The sequence below is a fragment of the Egretta garzetta genome, unplaced genomic scaffold, assembly GCF_000687185.1.
Source record: "Egretta garzetta isolate BGI_Z169 unplaced genomic scaffold, ASM68718v1 scaffold69, whole genome shotgun sequence".
Lineage (NCBI taxonomy): Eukaryota > Metazoa > Chordata > Aves > Pelecaniformes > Ardeidae > Egretta > Egretta garzetta.
Window position 1 is genome coordinate 742832 of NW_009260790.1, and position 14817 is coordinate 757648.

At 45.4% G+C, this 14817-nt stretch overlaps 1 protein-coding gene across 1 annotated transcript in view; it reads right to left on the reverse strand.

The window, feature by feature from the left end:
* The window catches only part of CASZ1 (castor zinc finger 1), a 49742-nt gene that overhangs the window by 26670 nt on the left and 8255 nt on the right, over window positions 1-14817 (reverse strand). Inside the window, exons 3-7 of the mRNA XM_035901847.1 lie at window positions 13358-14198; window positions 10432-10500; window positions 5552-5642; window positions 3305-3469; window positions 578-750 (exon numbers count right to left, since the gene is read on the reverse strand). Of these exons, the coding sequence (XP_035757740.1) occupies window positions 578-750; window positions 3305-3469; window positions 5552-5642; window positions 10432-10500; window positions 13358-14198 (1339 nt within the window). The remainder of the gene's footprint in view (window positions 1-577; window positions 751-3304; window positions 3470-5551; window positions 5643-10431; window positions 10501-13357; window positions 14199-14817) is intronic.

Consider the following 14817-nt stretch of genomic DNA (forward strand, 5'->3'; position numbering starts at 1 on the left):
ATGCTGCCATGTGAGAGAGCTGGGAAGCTCACTCCACTCTGAGGAACAGCCACAATAACATGGGGATGCAGGCACCCACCAGTAAAAGTTCCAACCAAAAGAGCAGTTAAAGGGGACTAAGGCACAAACTGTGCTTTCCTACTCTTCCTGAGAACAGAAGAAATCAATAGAAGAACATTTGTGCACAGAAGGCAGAGTCTGGCCCTGAAAGGGATGAGCTGGCTGACTGTTGGCTGGAGAGAACTCTAGTATGGAAGTGCCATTAGCAGTATATTAATGGCCTACTTCAGCTGAACTCTGAAAAGCACTGTGATCTCTTTCCCAAATGATTCTAGGATGTATTTTCTAGTGGGTACACTTTCCTCAGATCACACTCCTGCCTTCAGAGTGGTCTGTGGCAAGATCCTGGAAATCAGATCTGCCCGGGAGCCTGAGCTCTCTCAAGAGCAGTACTGAGAAGGTCACAGCAGAGAAAATCAAGTCCCTGTGTATACTACTCAATTTATGACTTGGCAGAAGGAGGCAAACAGATCACGCCACTCTGAGGCAGGATTCCTCCCCTTCCCTGCTGTCTCACCTGCAGTGAAAGTGAGTGGTTTTCTGCCCGTAGAACTGGCATTCCACAGTGCCGCAGTCCTCCGTGGCACGGAACCGCTGAAACCCATCGTTAATGAGCTGCGTGTTTTTCTTGTGAAAGTTCTCATGGGTCATGACGTCAGAGGTGCTTGTATAGACCTTGTTACAACCCACCTAGCCCAGGCCAAAACAGGGAGTCATCAGTACAATGTTTTAACAGCCTACCATTATTACCAGCAACAATAAACATATCAGCAGCACACACACATTTAATAGTTCCATTTGTGCACTTCTCCTAGGAGTATTAAGTCACCACTTTAATTCCCAATCTAAAGACTGATAGAGCGGCTGAGAAAAAAAAAAAAAACTCTCTGGGCAGGAAACGGAAAGAAAAAAGGGGAGGATGCAAAGGGATAAAAGACAAGCTATAGATAATCATGCCTGCTTAGGGAGGCAGAAAGCAGGGTTCCTGCTCTTAAGGAGAAAAGAACACTGACAGATGCCATTACTTTGTGTTATCTTGGAGCGACATGGAATGAAGTAGGACTTTCACCTATTTGGGGAATACAAAATTGAGTGGGAACGAGTTATTTACCTCTTTAGTGCTTCTGAGAGGTAAGGCAGAGTGGTGCAACCTGAGGCCAATCTTTTGAGCTTGTAATATACGGGTTTCATTCTAGCAAAGTATAAACCCTATGTTCAGCTGATCTTAGCAAACCGGTGACTTTTTTCCCCCGTCACTGTTCAAGACTACCACTTCAATAATTTTAAACTCATGCAGCAAATGGGAATGGTGTGACGAGAACGGAATGCTGAAAACCTGCCTTCCTCTGGGTAAAGCGGGCAACTTTGCCATATTGAGTAAAAAAACCCTGGAATCTGAAAACGTCCTCAGCCCTGCTGAGGGAGGATTTTTTTTTTTCTTTCCTTCTCTAGCACGACGTGTGCCAATGCCTGCACCATCTCAGAAGTGGAGAGAACGAAAACACCACCTCTTAGTTCAGCCCAGGTTGATTCAAACAGGCAATAACAAAACCCATGACGAATACCCAGAAAAAAAAATAAAAAGGGTCTCCAGCTATTTCCAATATAAAAGAGCCTCTCTCTCCCCGCACTGACACCTTGAAAAAAGACAGACCCTGCACGGCATTAAAAAAAAGAATTAAACAAAAAGCTCCTTAGGAATAATTTGCAATGCAGCTCTTGGTGCTAAAGCCTAAAAAAATGTCAGTTTATATAAACAACTAACTGAATTTTATCCACACCAATTATGGACATGAAGAAAAAAACCCCATGAGATGGATGGCACAAATTCTGCCATTTAAGCAGTATTTTCTTTAATTGGGAGTTTATATTCAGACACCTTTCCTGTAAGACACTGCTTACGTGGGCATTATTTTACTGGAAGACAGTGGGCACAGGATGGAATTACCCATATATAGTTGTATAAACGAGGGTCTCTAACTCGGAGTGACTTAAAGCTGTGAAACACTCCTTGTACTCTTAAAAGAAAAATAAATTAAATGAATCCCATCCTGGTCAACTGAAGTAACTAAACAATCAATATTATGGAAGCATAACAGAAAATGTCCTCAAGAGAAAGTCACATGAAGTTCCCAATTTATCAAATGTTGTAAGCACATGCTTAAACCAACCCCTATTCAGGACAGTACTTGAGTGCATGCCTAACATTTAAGTATGTGCTTAAGCCCCATTGACTTCAGAAAGCTTACCTGACTTCAAGTTAAACACATGCTGAAGTCTATCCCAGCAAAGCATTTAAGCATGTGATTAAGGCCTTGTGACATTAACTGGGGTCTTAAACTGTTGGGCTAGGGCAAGAAGCGAGACCTGAGTTTTCAGAACAGAAAAGCTTTCACCAAGGGTTGCTGTTTGTAACTACAGCACATTCTCATGACAATGGTTTAGGCCATAATTCTAATAAAACAAGTACAAATCAAACCCTCTAATCTGAAGAATGATCAGGGAAAGACCCAAACAATCTGGTGTGTCCATGTCTAAAAACAGTAAAGGCATCACAGTTACATCTATGAGGCAACTCCAATTCCGGTTACGCTGCTGTTGAAGCCTGGCTGGCTCTTGAAACAAAGCTCCCAGCCTACAGCACAGACAAGTAAACTCCAGTACCACTGGTGAAGGAGATGGGAGAACCAGGGGTGTTAAGTCTAGATATGTGACATTCAAGTTTATTTACTTTAGAAATTGATTATGGAGGAAATTAACCCAGTGTTAAAGGGCAGATGTGTCACAGAAAAGTCTGATTTCAAGGGAGTGACAGATCAAATTTGGGTAGAGGCAGTGCAGTGGCATCGCAGAGAGGTCCCTGAATCTCAGAGAATGGGACTTGTTTGAACAAGTGAAGCCCAAGACTGTGAGAAAATCTTGAGACCTGCTTTGCCTCACTGCATGCACAAGGCTTCTAAAAACAGAGAACAGTGCTTCCCTTCACCCCTTCCAACACTTGGCAGGGCAAGTGCAACAAGGACAGGGCACAGACTCTCCGAAGAGGTGTCTGAATCAGAAATGAGCAAGAGAGGCTATGAATGTCACCCCTTTGCCTCAGGACAGCCCCTTGCTCTCTAACAAGGAAGTGTTGGGCTGCCTGAACTCAAGAATCCTTTCAGTCCACCCCAAAAAGGACACAGCTCACACAAGGGTTCTTCATTCACCTCATGTGCTACCACCTATTCCCCAGTCCAGCTGTTACCTGCATGCAGTGGTAGTGTGTGCTTTTCCCATTCAGGTGGCAGCCATGATAGTACACGCTACAGTCATCCAAGGGGCTGAAGCGCATGAAGCCGTGCTGGAGGGAATTATCACGTTTCTTGTGCATGTTGTAATGCCGAATCACATCCTGTTTACTAGTGAATCTCTGGAGAGATAGAGAGACAGACAGTGAGACAGACAGTGAGACACACGTGATGGGAGTGGGTGAGTAATCCTGAGGGCTGGGTATTTTTTTGTTGTTGTTGTTAATAAAACTTATGGTACCAAGAGTTTAAAGCTCAGCAGTAATCACCTCAAGAGAGTCAGATTAAAGAGGAATTGTGTGCATGTATCTTCTGGTAAAGGGAAAGTATCTACACATGAAAAGTTGTAGAGTAAACATTACGCTGGGGTGATGTCCAGAATACACTCACTGCAGCTTTAAGATTGCAATTCTTCTAACGTAATTTTAGCTGCTACTATCTCAAGAACTGCTATAGTTAGAAAGCAAACCAGTGAACTAAACAGCCTACAAGAGAGTAATCCAAGCTTCCAAATCACTCGCTGTAGTGGTCAGCAAGACACTGGCTGCCGTCGGACTAGAAACTGGGAAAAACACTCTGCTCTTCTATAGCATCTTCCCATTGTAAGTCTTCTGCCTCCCCTACAAGGTAGGATGGCTTTATTAGGAAAACGGGGAGACAGAACTTTCTTCCAGTCACAGAAAAAGATGGTAGTAGAACTTAGAGCTAAATCTGTATGACCAGAATATCCTTTTCATCCTCTACCTGCTTGAAGTAATGAAGGGGTACCCCACTGTCAGAGCAGGCTAAGTGCCTTTAAAATGAAGCTTTTCATTTCTATTTCCCACAGACATCAATATTTAACAGTGAAGGTGGGAAAGTAAATCTGATTTTTTTAAAAAGAAATCAATATCCATTTATTTTGAGGAGTAATTGAAAAGGCCTGTATTCTAATGTTTAACAACTTTTCCAGTCTCCCTCACAGGAAACAAATGATTATCGCTTCCCCTCTTTCCTCCTATAATATCAATCCTGATCAATCTCATTGGTATTGGCATGGGAATATTTGGATATAGATTTCAACAGGAATCCCTTGGAGGCTGGAGGTATGATTTCCCAGGGCGTACATACAGGATTGCTATTGCCAATCATCGTTAATTTGTGCCCACTTATTACAGAGCGTTACTTATTCTAAAATATATCTCAGCCATAAAATAATTTGCATTTTAAAAAGCAGCCTAAATCCTTATTCCCTGCGAGACCAGACAGCTCCTTTGCAAGCAGCTTCCAGACTCCTTAGGAAATAATCATGAGGCCAATCATAATAATAGTTTTTGCAGTCTTTCCATCCTTTGTGTTTCTTTCTGGTGCAGAGATACCCATGTCACAGTTGGGACAGACTCATCTCGATTACCAAATGCTGGGCTAGGACCACCACTACATGTATCCCAGAGACAAACTCTCCTTTGAGCAATAGAATCCCCCAGTCAGGCTCAGCAGATCTAGATCAACTTCCTATGCTGTGGTCAGACTCATTCCTTTGAGACCCAAGGGATTCCCCTGGGGTAGAGCTGAAGTTGTGTCTGATGCACAGTAGAGGCAAACTCTGGGATTCCCACTTACACACACGCAGCCTGACCACAGAAATGGCAGTGTCAAACTCACAGACCTGGGAAGAGGGTAAACAAACACAGCACGTGACTCTGCTGGCCTGACGTCGCTACCCTGGCAATTCTCCCAGTAATTACAGCATCGCACACGCTCCTGCCCCCACGCTTTCCCCACAAATCCCGGACTGCTGCTGGTCTTATTGGGTGTTTTGTTGCAGATACTGCTGCTACAATGTCACTCGGGCAGCAGGAGGGAAAGACACAGACTAACAGATCAGCATTCCCTAGTTTCAGGCACAATGTGTAACACAGCAGAATTTATTCTCTTGGTTTCACTGATGTAAATCTGGAGCAGTTCCCACTGACTTGAGCTGATCTATATTCTGCTCTTCGTTACAGTGGTCTGGGTTTGGTTAAATGGTATTAGATTGGGTTAAATGGGAACAATATAGGATTCTAGTAAGTTCAAAATAGATCTTGCCCTCTTTCAGAGCAGAAAAGTGAAGAGGCATGTGCGTGCATGGGGGAGGAAAACACAGGAGGACACGAATCTGCCCTAGGTTGTACCCTTTACATTCAGGTAGCTGTGCTGATAACTTTTTACCATTCTTTTACCTGGTAGTTGCACTCTGGGTCAAGGCAGTGGTAATGTTCTCGATACTGGTATGCACAGTGTATATGTCCACAGTGCTGACTGCCAGAGAACCTGCAAACATCAGAGGAGGACAGAAGAAAGAAAGGGAGGGACAATGAAACAGTGTCCTGACAGCAGTGCCTATAAGCAAGGTATGTTTATGGCATTAAACCCCATCTCCTTTATCCCTTCCAAAGATGGTGACCTTCCCACCTTCCTTTTCTTATTTGTCACTATTTAAAGGCGCCTCTTGAGCAGGATCATTCAGGTCTTGTACATCCCTAACCTGTCTGTCTTTCCCTTTGAAATTCAACTCCATTATCTAAGTTGCTTACCTGGGGAAGAGTAAGAAAGGAGGGTTCCTTGAATTAAATATACAATTCTAAAATTCTCATGTGTGAGTTTAGATACCACAGCACAGAGTATCAGGACGAGACAAATAAACGTTGGTGAAATATGGATTCTAAATTTTGGGTATACACCCATCTTGTAGGACCTCAGAAAAGCTCAGGCATTCATTTGTTTGTATGAGTCATGTCTCGACTTTTTTTTAATCACAGTATGGCATCACACTACAGAGAAGATTGCAAACCAATAGATTAGATGGTAAGCCACACAGATAGAAGATGATCATGGCAAGATTATATAGGAACTTTCAATAAGAGGGACAGATCAATGGAAAGATAGGTGAGATGGATCAACAAGAACAGAATGAAGTGTTACAGACAGACCATCTCGACCCTGTGTGCACATCTTGTCCCATGCACGACAGCCCTGCTAAACGTTATTTTCCATGTGGATGCAGTATTTGCTCACAACAAAAAATAGTGCAATGCAAAAGAACAGTGTTTTCAGCCTGCCTTTGAGTGCAATTAAAAAGTAGGACACAAGAAGCAACAGCCAACAACATGCACCTAATCCATTTCTGCAGGCCACCACTGAGCATTCTGCACAGCAAATTTGGAAACTCGTGACATACAAGGGTGGAAAAAATACCCAGAAAGACCATATAATGTCTACATACAAATGGACAGTACACAGAATGTATTGACAGATAGACACATCAGTAATTAGCAAAAGGGGATGATCCAGTAACAGGCTAATCGGTGCAATGAACTCTGATGTATATTCTAGAGGACCCTGGAAGAGCTGAAGACCTTGAAAGGGAGAAGCAGTGGAAAGAAGGGGACTCAGAGGGGAAACATTCAAAGATAAAGTACCATCTGCTCAAAGGTTCCTCAAAGGTTCCTCACGTCACTTAGTGCTAAACACAGCAGGAGTGCATATGATAAAGGGCATGGGAGAGAAACAAGGAAGGGCAATGGGTAAAAAGGAAAAATGAGAGGAATGAGGGTGTCCTGGGGCAATCAAGGAATGGGGCAGGAGCAGGGAAGATTATGGTTCATCATAAGGTGAGGTAACGCTAAGCTACAGGATAGAAAAAGCTGAGATGAGAAGCAGTAGTAAATAAGGTATTTCTGAAGCACAGTAAGGAAGAGGAGGTCAACTGTGGAGACAGCAGGGCCTCTAGGAGATGGAAAGGGGACTTAATTGACAGAAAAGATAGACATTGCTAAAAAATTAAATGACTTTTTTGCCTCAGCATTCACAAAGGGAGACAGGGACAGATGCCAGGAGCAGACATGCCTTTCCCTGGGGAAGGAGAAGAAATACTGCAGGAAATCAGGATCACGTCAGAACAAGTGATTGAGAAACTAGAACAAACCTCAGCAGCAGAGAAGAAACAAACCACAAGGCAAACAGCAAGGCTGGCTGCACAAACAAAGGTGTGGAACCGAAAACAGAGGAAGCGATTCCTACTCGATGCCTGGGCAACTGTGAGGCTAGTACAGGGCATAGGCAGCAGCCTGAGTCACCGTGGCATTAACCAGGTACATGCAGGTCGGCAGCAGAATGAACCAACTGGTCCTGCTAGTCCAGGCTCTGTCAGCAGCTTTAAAGGAAAGAAACTGTTCTGTGGAAAGCTTTCTCCCTATTCCACTGGTGACACTGGGAAGAAAGAGCAAAGGGCTGTGCAGGGCTGGAGAACTGGGAAGCGCTGGCCAGGCAGAGAGAAGAGGAAGGTATATACACCTCTGAAGCAAAGCAGTCAAAAATACTATCAAAAGTGAGGATGCAAAATGACCAGAGATGCCAAAAGCAGTAAAAGAAGGGCCAGACACCGAAGAGAGCTGACTGTATGGGATGAGTTACTTGAAGCATCCTAGCAGGAGTAACCTGTGGGCTCAGCTTTAAAAGCAACAGCTAAACAAGCACTCTAGCACTTCAAACTCCTACCCTCCCTTCCACGTGCCACAGAAAGGTGTATGTGTGTGTGGTGTCTATAGTGCAGGAAGGGAGAGGCAAGTGTTCTACCAAACCGTGTGCTTGGGGAAGGAGGGAAGAAGCAAACACAGCACAAAGGGGAAATTCTGCTCTTTCAGTCTGTAAGGTTAGGCTCCTAAAGGGTTATATTTATCCCGTGTTTCTTCTGACACTTGAAACAGTTCAAAGCTATTAATTTTTAAAGCACAGCATCTGTTTAGCTTTTTCATAACAGGAAAGCTTACGCACCACACACTTACTTACACGCATACACACGCGCACATTTACATGCACATACTCTAAGGTACATCAACACCCCTCTTAATTTACATGAACGTACCCACAATTTCCATGCACACAATCAGATGCAAACACACACACCTGAAACAAGGAACCTCACAGACCAGACCATTTAATCACACTGATATGCAAATCCGAACTCCTAAATTGTCCATACAGGCATATAGATTCATTTTCACAAGAACAACCCCTTCCCCCTTCCCTTAATTTAATCAGTTCACTTTTTTTTTCCCCCCCAGAAAGAACTAGTCTTGATCTGGCAAGAGTTAGAAAGAAAAACCAAGATAAATAAATAATAATAAAAATAATAAATAAAGAAGTCAGCATGCTTAGAGAGTGTTTACAGACTCATTACCCTGTAACGATGATGCGAAAGAAGGAAGAAAAAAAAAAAAAACCCACCCCAATTACAAGGGGGGAGGAAACCCACACAGAAATAAATATTTAAGCAAGTGCTGCCAGAAGCACCATCTGCTGAGGCACTAATAATAATAATAATAATTTTTTCTGTGGTCTTTTTTTTTTTTTTTTTTAATTATAAATATACAGGGGGGGAAAAACAACCCAACCCAAACTAGCTAAGTAAGAGGTTTTGTTTTGTTGTGTGAGAGAGTGGATTATCCCTGGGCAGCTTTTGGCAGTGGCTTTGGCAAACTCATTAAGCTAATTATGCAGTACAGACATAGAGTGTCATGTCTCTCTCTCCCCCCCCCCCCCTTGATTTTAAGGCTTTAAACTGTTTTTAAAATTGTGTGTAAATTGAAGGGAAGTGGCTGTGCTGCCAACGGGCGGCTTGCGGAGCTTTTTAAGCAGGATGTGGTGTCCCTTAGCTATCTCACGAGCCTCCCTCAGTTACCTGCCTGACCCAGGGGAAGGGGCTTGCAGAGCGCTACCAAGAGTGGATGTGGGTGAAGTGTTTATACAGTCCTCTGCTTGAGAGAGGAACTGGAAAGGGTGGCATCTTCTCTCTCACTGCAACCTCTGCGATTCCTGCAATCTCGGCAATAAAAGGGTGCTGCTCCTTCTGCCCCATGCAAAGATGGGTTTAAACCCCTGCCTTCATTCCTGTACTCTCCCAGGAGGCAGTGAGCTGCCACATGCACTAGAGGCATTGCTGCTTGAGGAGCTGCACATGGTGGTGCAACTGTCCTCTCTTCCCGTGTGGTCTCCTGCCCCCTTCTCCTACATCTGGGATTTGGGCAAAAGGGATGGAAGGGAAATCACCTCTTGTTCCACTCTCCAGCTAGGGAGAGCACTGTTCCCACCCTTTTCCCCGGCTGATGTGCCAAGATCTTCCTTTGCACCTTCCTAGCAGCTGACTACTTCCCACAGAGAGACTCTCTGTAGACTCTGGCAAGGTGGGAAAGCACAGTACACAGTTCCCTCCCCCAAGCGCTGGTGGGAACAAACCCTTCAGTTTAATCTCTGGTGAGAAATATTTGCTTGCTTTCCTGACTGATGTGTTTCTGTATACAAGGGGCTTTCGTAGTGAGCTTCCTCACAGTACAGATGGAGGATTCAACAGGCCAGGGGCAAAGGCTGATGGACCCTTTACACTATAAAACAGGCAGGTGCTATGCAATAATCTTCTCCATCCCTCTGGCTCTCATGGTATTACTCACTCTGTCTCACCACAACAGCCTTGGGCTCCTTCTCAGCATTGCTCATTCCTGACCTAAGCTTGCCCAGAGCTGTGATAAGGTGCCCTAGTCTGCACCTTATTCAGTGAGGGTTTCTCATATAAATGAGCTGCAAAATATTCTAGGATAAACATCCCACATTGATGCCAAGACCTGCCTAAACTCAAGCCATTTGTGAATTCCTCCAGCCTAGATTCTCAGGGGTGAGATGTTCTCTGCTTGCCCTCCTGCAGGCACTGGACATGGTAGGGGAAAAAGGCAGGAGACAGCACAGCAATGGACAGAAACAATGACAGTCAAGAGAGAGTGCTCCCATTGAAATCCTGGACTTCTACAGTGAAACATTTTTCCACTATTTATCACAAAGTCTAACAGCTCTGGGTAGCCGAGCAAGCTCTTGGCATGGTTGTACACCTCTCTCAGCTACTGCTCTCCCAAGCAGGGGAACAGAGCAAGTACAAATGCCAGAGGGAAATGGAAGTGCCAATGACCAGTTTAAACACTTGATCCAGATGGGCAAGACCTCATCTCTCCCACCACCACTCCACCCTCTTACTTCTAGCCTTCTTCCCAAGAAAGTCAAGAGTTTTGCTTACCTGGCAATATACTTCTGGTAAATATTTACGTCTTCGCTGACAGCTGGTTTGTCAGTGGGTAATCCGTTCCTAATGAGAAACACACAGGGCAGAGCTGGTTAGCAGGCAGGAACAGGGCACAGTCTAAGCTCCTTGTTTCTCTCGCACACCACTGACACATCAGAAGAGAGGACCCACAGAAGACACCCTTGGGTTTAACCTTCCTCCCCCTTCGAATCCTGTACCTTCTTTTCCTAGGGAACCATACAGTCCACCTACCACTGCATGTACCCTCTTTGCAGGACTCAGTTCAGTTTACTGAAGACACTGAGAAGACCAACCATGAAAACCTGTTTTCCCACAGAAAAAACTGAATACCCATACACAAACAAGTGATGGCCACATGAAAAACACCTCCCTGAAGCACCTTGCAACACTGCTCTTATGTGCATGGAAGGGCCATTGAGACACGTCTGCCGCAGGCTCAACTGTGGGAGAAGTGTCTCTGTGCTTCACCCATGCTGTGAGTTGCTGCACATTTCCTACAGCCAGCAGGCACACTGTACTCCTACTCGGTCCTGGCAATGTGGCTACAGCCCCCTAGCTGGGGCTTTAATTCTCTTTTTTCACACAGATACCCCAACTCCAATAGACAGATGGGGCAGCAAAGGTATTTCTGTATTTTAATCCAACTGTCACAGAAGCCTGGGTTACTTAACATCATTAGGAAGTAGACAAAAATTACATCCTCAATGAGTTCAGCAAGAGGAAAAATAGAGATACAGGGCTGGACTCCAGCCTACCTAAGAGACAGTGGCATACCAACACAATCCCTGACAGGCTGTACGCGGTCTTCCTTCTCAGTTTTGCCCCCACTCAGCCTCCATCCCTACTCACGACAGCTCTGCAGCCTGGTTTAAACACGGACACTTCTGCACAGAATGCACTTGAAGTAGGTAGATTAGTTCAGGGCAGATTAATAGCATTAGGTGGTAGAGAGTTTAACCCCATGGCTAGGGTATATGTGCATAAGTGTGAGAATAAGGGGTAATTCCTGCCAGGTTATTTGGTCCCAGTGGGGACTGTGAATGGGAAGCCAGGTCCCAGATACCACAGTTAGCACTTCCTCTATCAGCACAACTAATGGGCTGCTTTCTTTTATCACGAAAGCCTGTATCTGCAGCCTGAAGGAAAAGGGACCAGAGGCCCTTCTATACTCCAATGTGTGATCAGGACACTGGGAACTGCCAGGTTGAAAGCCCTGGTCACTTCCATTCCTGTTGCAGCCCCATCATGATGCCCCAGTTGAGGAAGTCCTGTGGCTAGAAGAGGGATCACCACGGTGCTGCAAACCCACATCTGCAAGGGGCAGGAAATGAGAAAGAAAAAGGAAATCCAACTGGGATCCCAGAGCAACACCAAAGCAGATAAGAGGCTCACAACCCCCCAAGCGCAGCTCTAGGATAGCCACTGAACTCCAAGAAATCAAGCATTCTGCAGATTCTTCAGGCACAGAGCCCCTGGCCAAATCACCCACCACAACAAGGCACTGTGCCTACAGGAACATTTATACCACTGTGTTTTTAGTAACAGGAGTCCCTGCCTGCCATCTGGAGCACATACGGGCTTCATCCTGAGTGGGGGCCAGATGCAAATGTGAATAATCCTCTGCCCTTTCTCATACACCTTAACCATAGAGCTCCCAAATCTATCTGCAGGCAGTTGGGAAATGACTGTTTCACACGGAAGACAGGTATCATTAGCTCTGCCTTTCAGGTGGGGAAACATGGGAAGTGAGGGACGCAGACTTGCCTGAGACTGCAAAGAGCATTTGAGTGAGGATTCAGCCCAAGGCCTCCTAGATCCACATATTAAACACAGAACAGCCTTCCTCCTTACCAAAGAGCAAAGCAGTACCGTGCACATGATGGCATTTGCCACCAGAAGTGCAGGCCAGAGGTGCTAGACTTAGTACAAATGACCCCACGGGATTCACAGCTCACAACCAGCCCCAGGTCCACAGTGAGAAACAAGTAAATCCAAACCATGAAGAGAAAGCAGAGAAGTCCCTCCCTTCCTCCCTGTTTGCAGCCTCACGTACATAGGTAGCTTTTCTACAGCTACCACCTCTGGAAGCCACATTAAAAAATAATCCAAGGTTTGGCAAGGCCTTCAGAGATCTCCATTCAGTCAATGGCATCACTGCAGAGATTGCCAGCAACGTATGTGTAGGAGGTTATTAGTGGTAATTGGGCTAATGAGTTTGCCCAGTCTGAGGGGTAATTGAATCACCTCTATTTGTGTAAGAACAAGCAAATTGAGAAGACACAGGCCTGGCCCCACAGAAGTGTGCATATGCCTAAGTCCTGTGATGGGAATTAGGCACCAAAATGTCTTCTGAGTTGTGGGACAAACAAAAAGCCCTATCTTGCTAACAGTAAAGTCAGCAGAGTTTTTGCCACTGGGTTAAATGGAAGCAAGAATCAGATTCTCCTACAGACACAGCTGGATACCTGAGGAACCACAAGGAGAGAGTAGTTACAACCTTGACCTTAAGAGTGCTGACAGTTCTCCTACAGACACAGCTGGATACCTGGGGAACCACAAGGAGAGAGTAAAGTAGTTACAACCTTGACCTTAAGAGTGCTGACAGCACCATGTTCCCTCATCTTTCATTTTAACATATGAACCCACGAGCTAGTGGGGCTCTAGATTCATGGCTGTGACTGACTGCTGATGGCTGGCCACATCCTTAGTGCAAGTAAGGTAAATAGAGATGTAATGTGCAAGAGAGAAGCAGACACTCCAACAGAGAGCAAAAAGAAACATCACACGAACAGTGCAGTATTTATCATCACACAAACTGGAATTGCCCACTGATCCACACACAGACTTTAGCTATGATCCCCCACTAATACAAACATAAGAAAAGTGGGAGGACACTTACTTTACTGTAGAGACTGTTCCAGTTGTGATGGAGTCTGTCTTGGAGAAAGTTGATTTCAGGTACTCAGGAGTGTTGAATGGCAATGAGACGGACTGCTCTGGCCCAGCCACAGGAGTGCTGCTGGGGGTACTGGCGAGGGGAGCAGGGGCCAGGCTGGGTGTTGGAGCTTTTACTGGAGTAAGCTTCTGAATGTTCCTCACATCATACTTGGAAGGCCGGCCTACCTTGCCTGTCTTGAAGGCGATGGCTCCTCCCATATCTGGGCTTCCTTCTCCAGGCTTGAAAAGGTGCAAGTACTTGACATTTTCTAGGTCGTATTTGGAGGCCTTCTTGTAAGTGTTGCCATTTTGTGGCCTGATGCTCTCACCCGTCTTCAGCTTCTGAATGAAGAAGTCATATTTGGAGGCCCGTGACATCAGGCCCTGCATCTGGGAACTGCTGGGAGAGGGCAGCGGCAGGATGGTGGCTTTGGTCTCCGTCAGCATGGAGGCATCTGGACCTGGCACCCGAATGGGCTGTGCCAGCACTGAGGAAGTTTCTTTGCCCAGCTTGGAGCCCAACTCCTCAGATTTGGCCAAGTGCATGGGCCAAGAGAGCTGTTCTCCAGCTTTCAGTTTGCGGATGTACTCCTCATACTTGGAGAAGCGGGCTCGTTTGCTCATGGCATCCTCGCCGGGCAGAGAGGCAGCAGTCGCAGTGGCCTCTGAGGTAGCAGCATTCAGTTTGTCAAAGCTGATCTTGCGGGCCAGCTCATCCCGCATGTTCTGATCATCATAGCCGAACATGCCCAGGAACTCATTCATGGTGGTGGCGGCATAATCTCGCAGCGATGAAGCTTCCCCTACAGAGAACCAAAGTGAGAGTCACGCAAGGCGTTGATTTTTCTTCTCCTCCCATACCAGCACTAGTAGCAGGGAGGGGGAGTAAGGGGAGAGGGGAACATGATCTACTGACGTTTGGCTCACTTGTTAGGTTTTACGACTCTTAAATTAATTTGTTTAAAAAAAAAAAGTAATTAATACTGGGGTAAAATAAAAAGAGTTCATCAATGCCAGGAAAATCAATTTCCTAAATGTTCTAGCCGATGGCTTTTCAGTACATTAAACAAAGTTTCATAAATGTCTCTGCACTCTTGCCTTGGCCTAATATGAAGAAAAAGTAATTTTACTGGAAGTGAGACCATTGCCAATATGCCAAGGTTTGTACAGTTCTGTCCTTGTGTGTGTTTGTATATGGAAGGAGGTGCACAGAGGATAGATGGCAGTATGTCTGCGTATGTGTGTGGGGGGGTAAAAACATGCGAGATATTCTATGTGTGTTGGTGAACAGCAGGGCTGAGAGCAGGCAGGACAGCATGGTGTGAAATAGATAAGGGAGATAGGGGAAGACAACGTGTGGGGTGGAGCAAGAGGAGGGCAGAACGGAAAAGTGCAGAGTAGAGAAGGAAAGCAGCAGAGGTG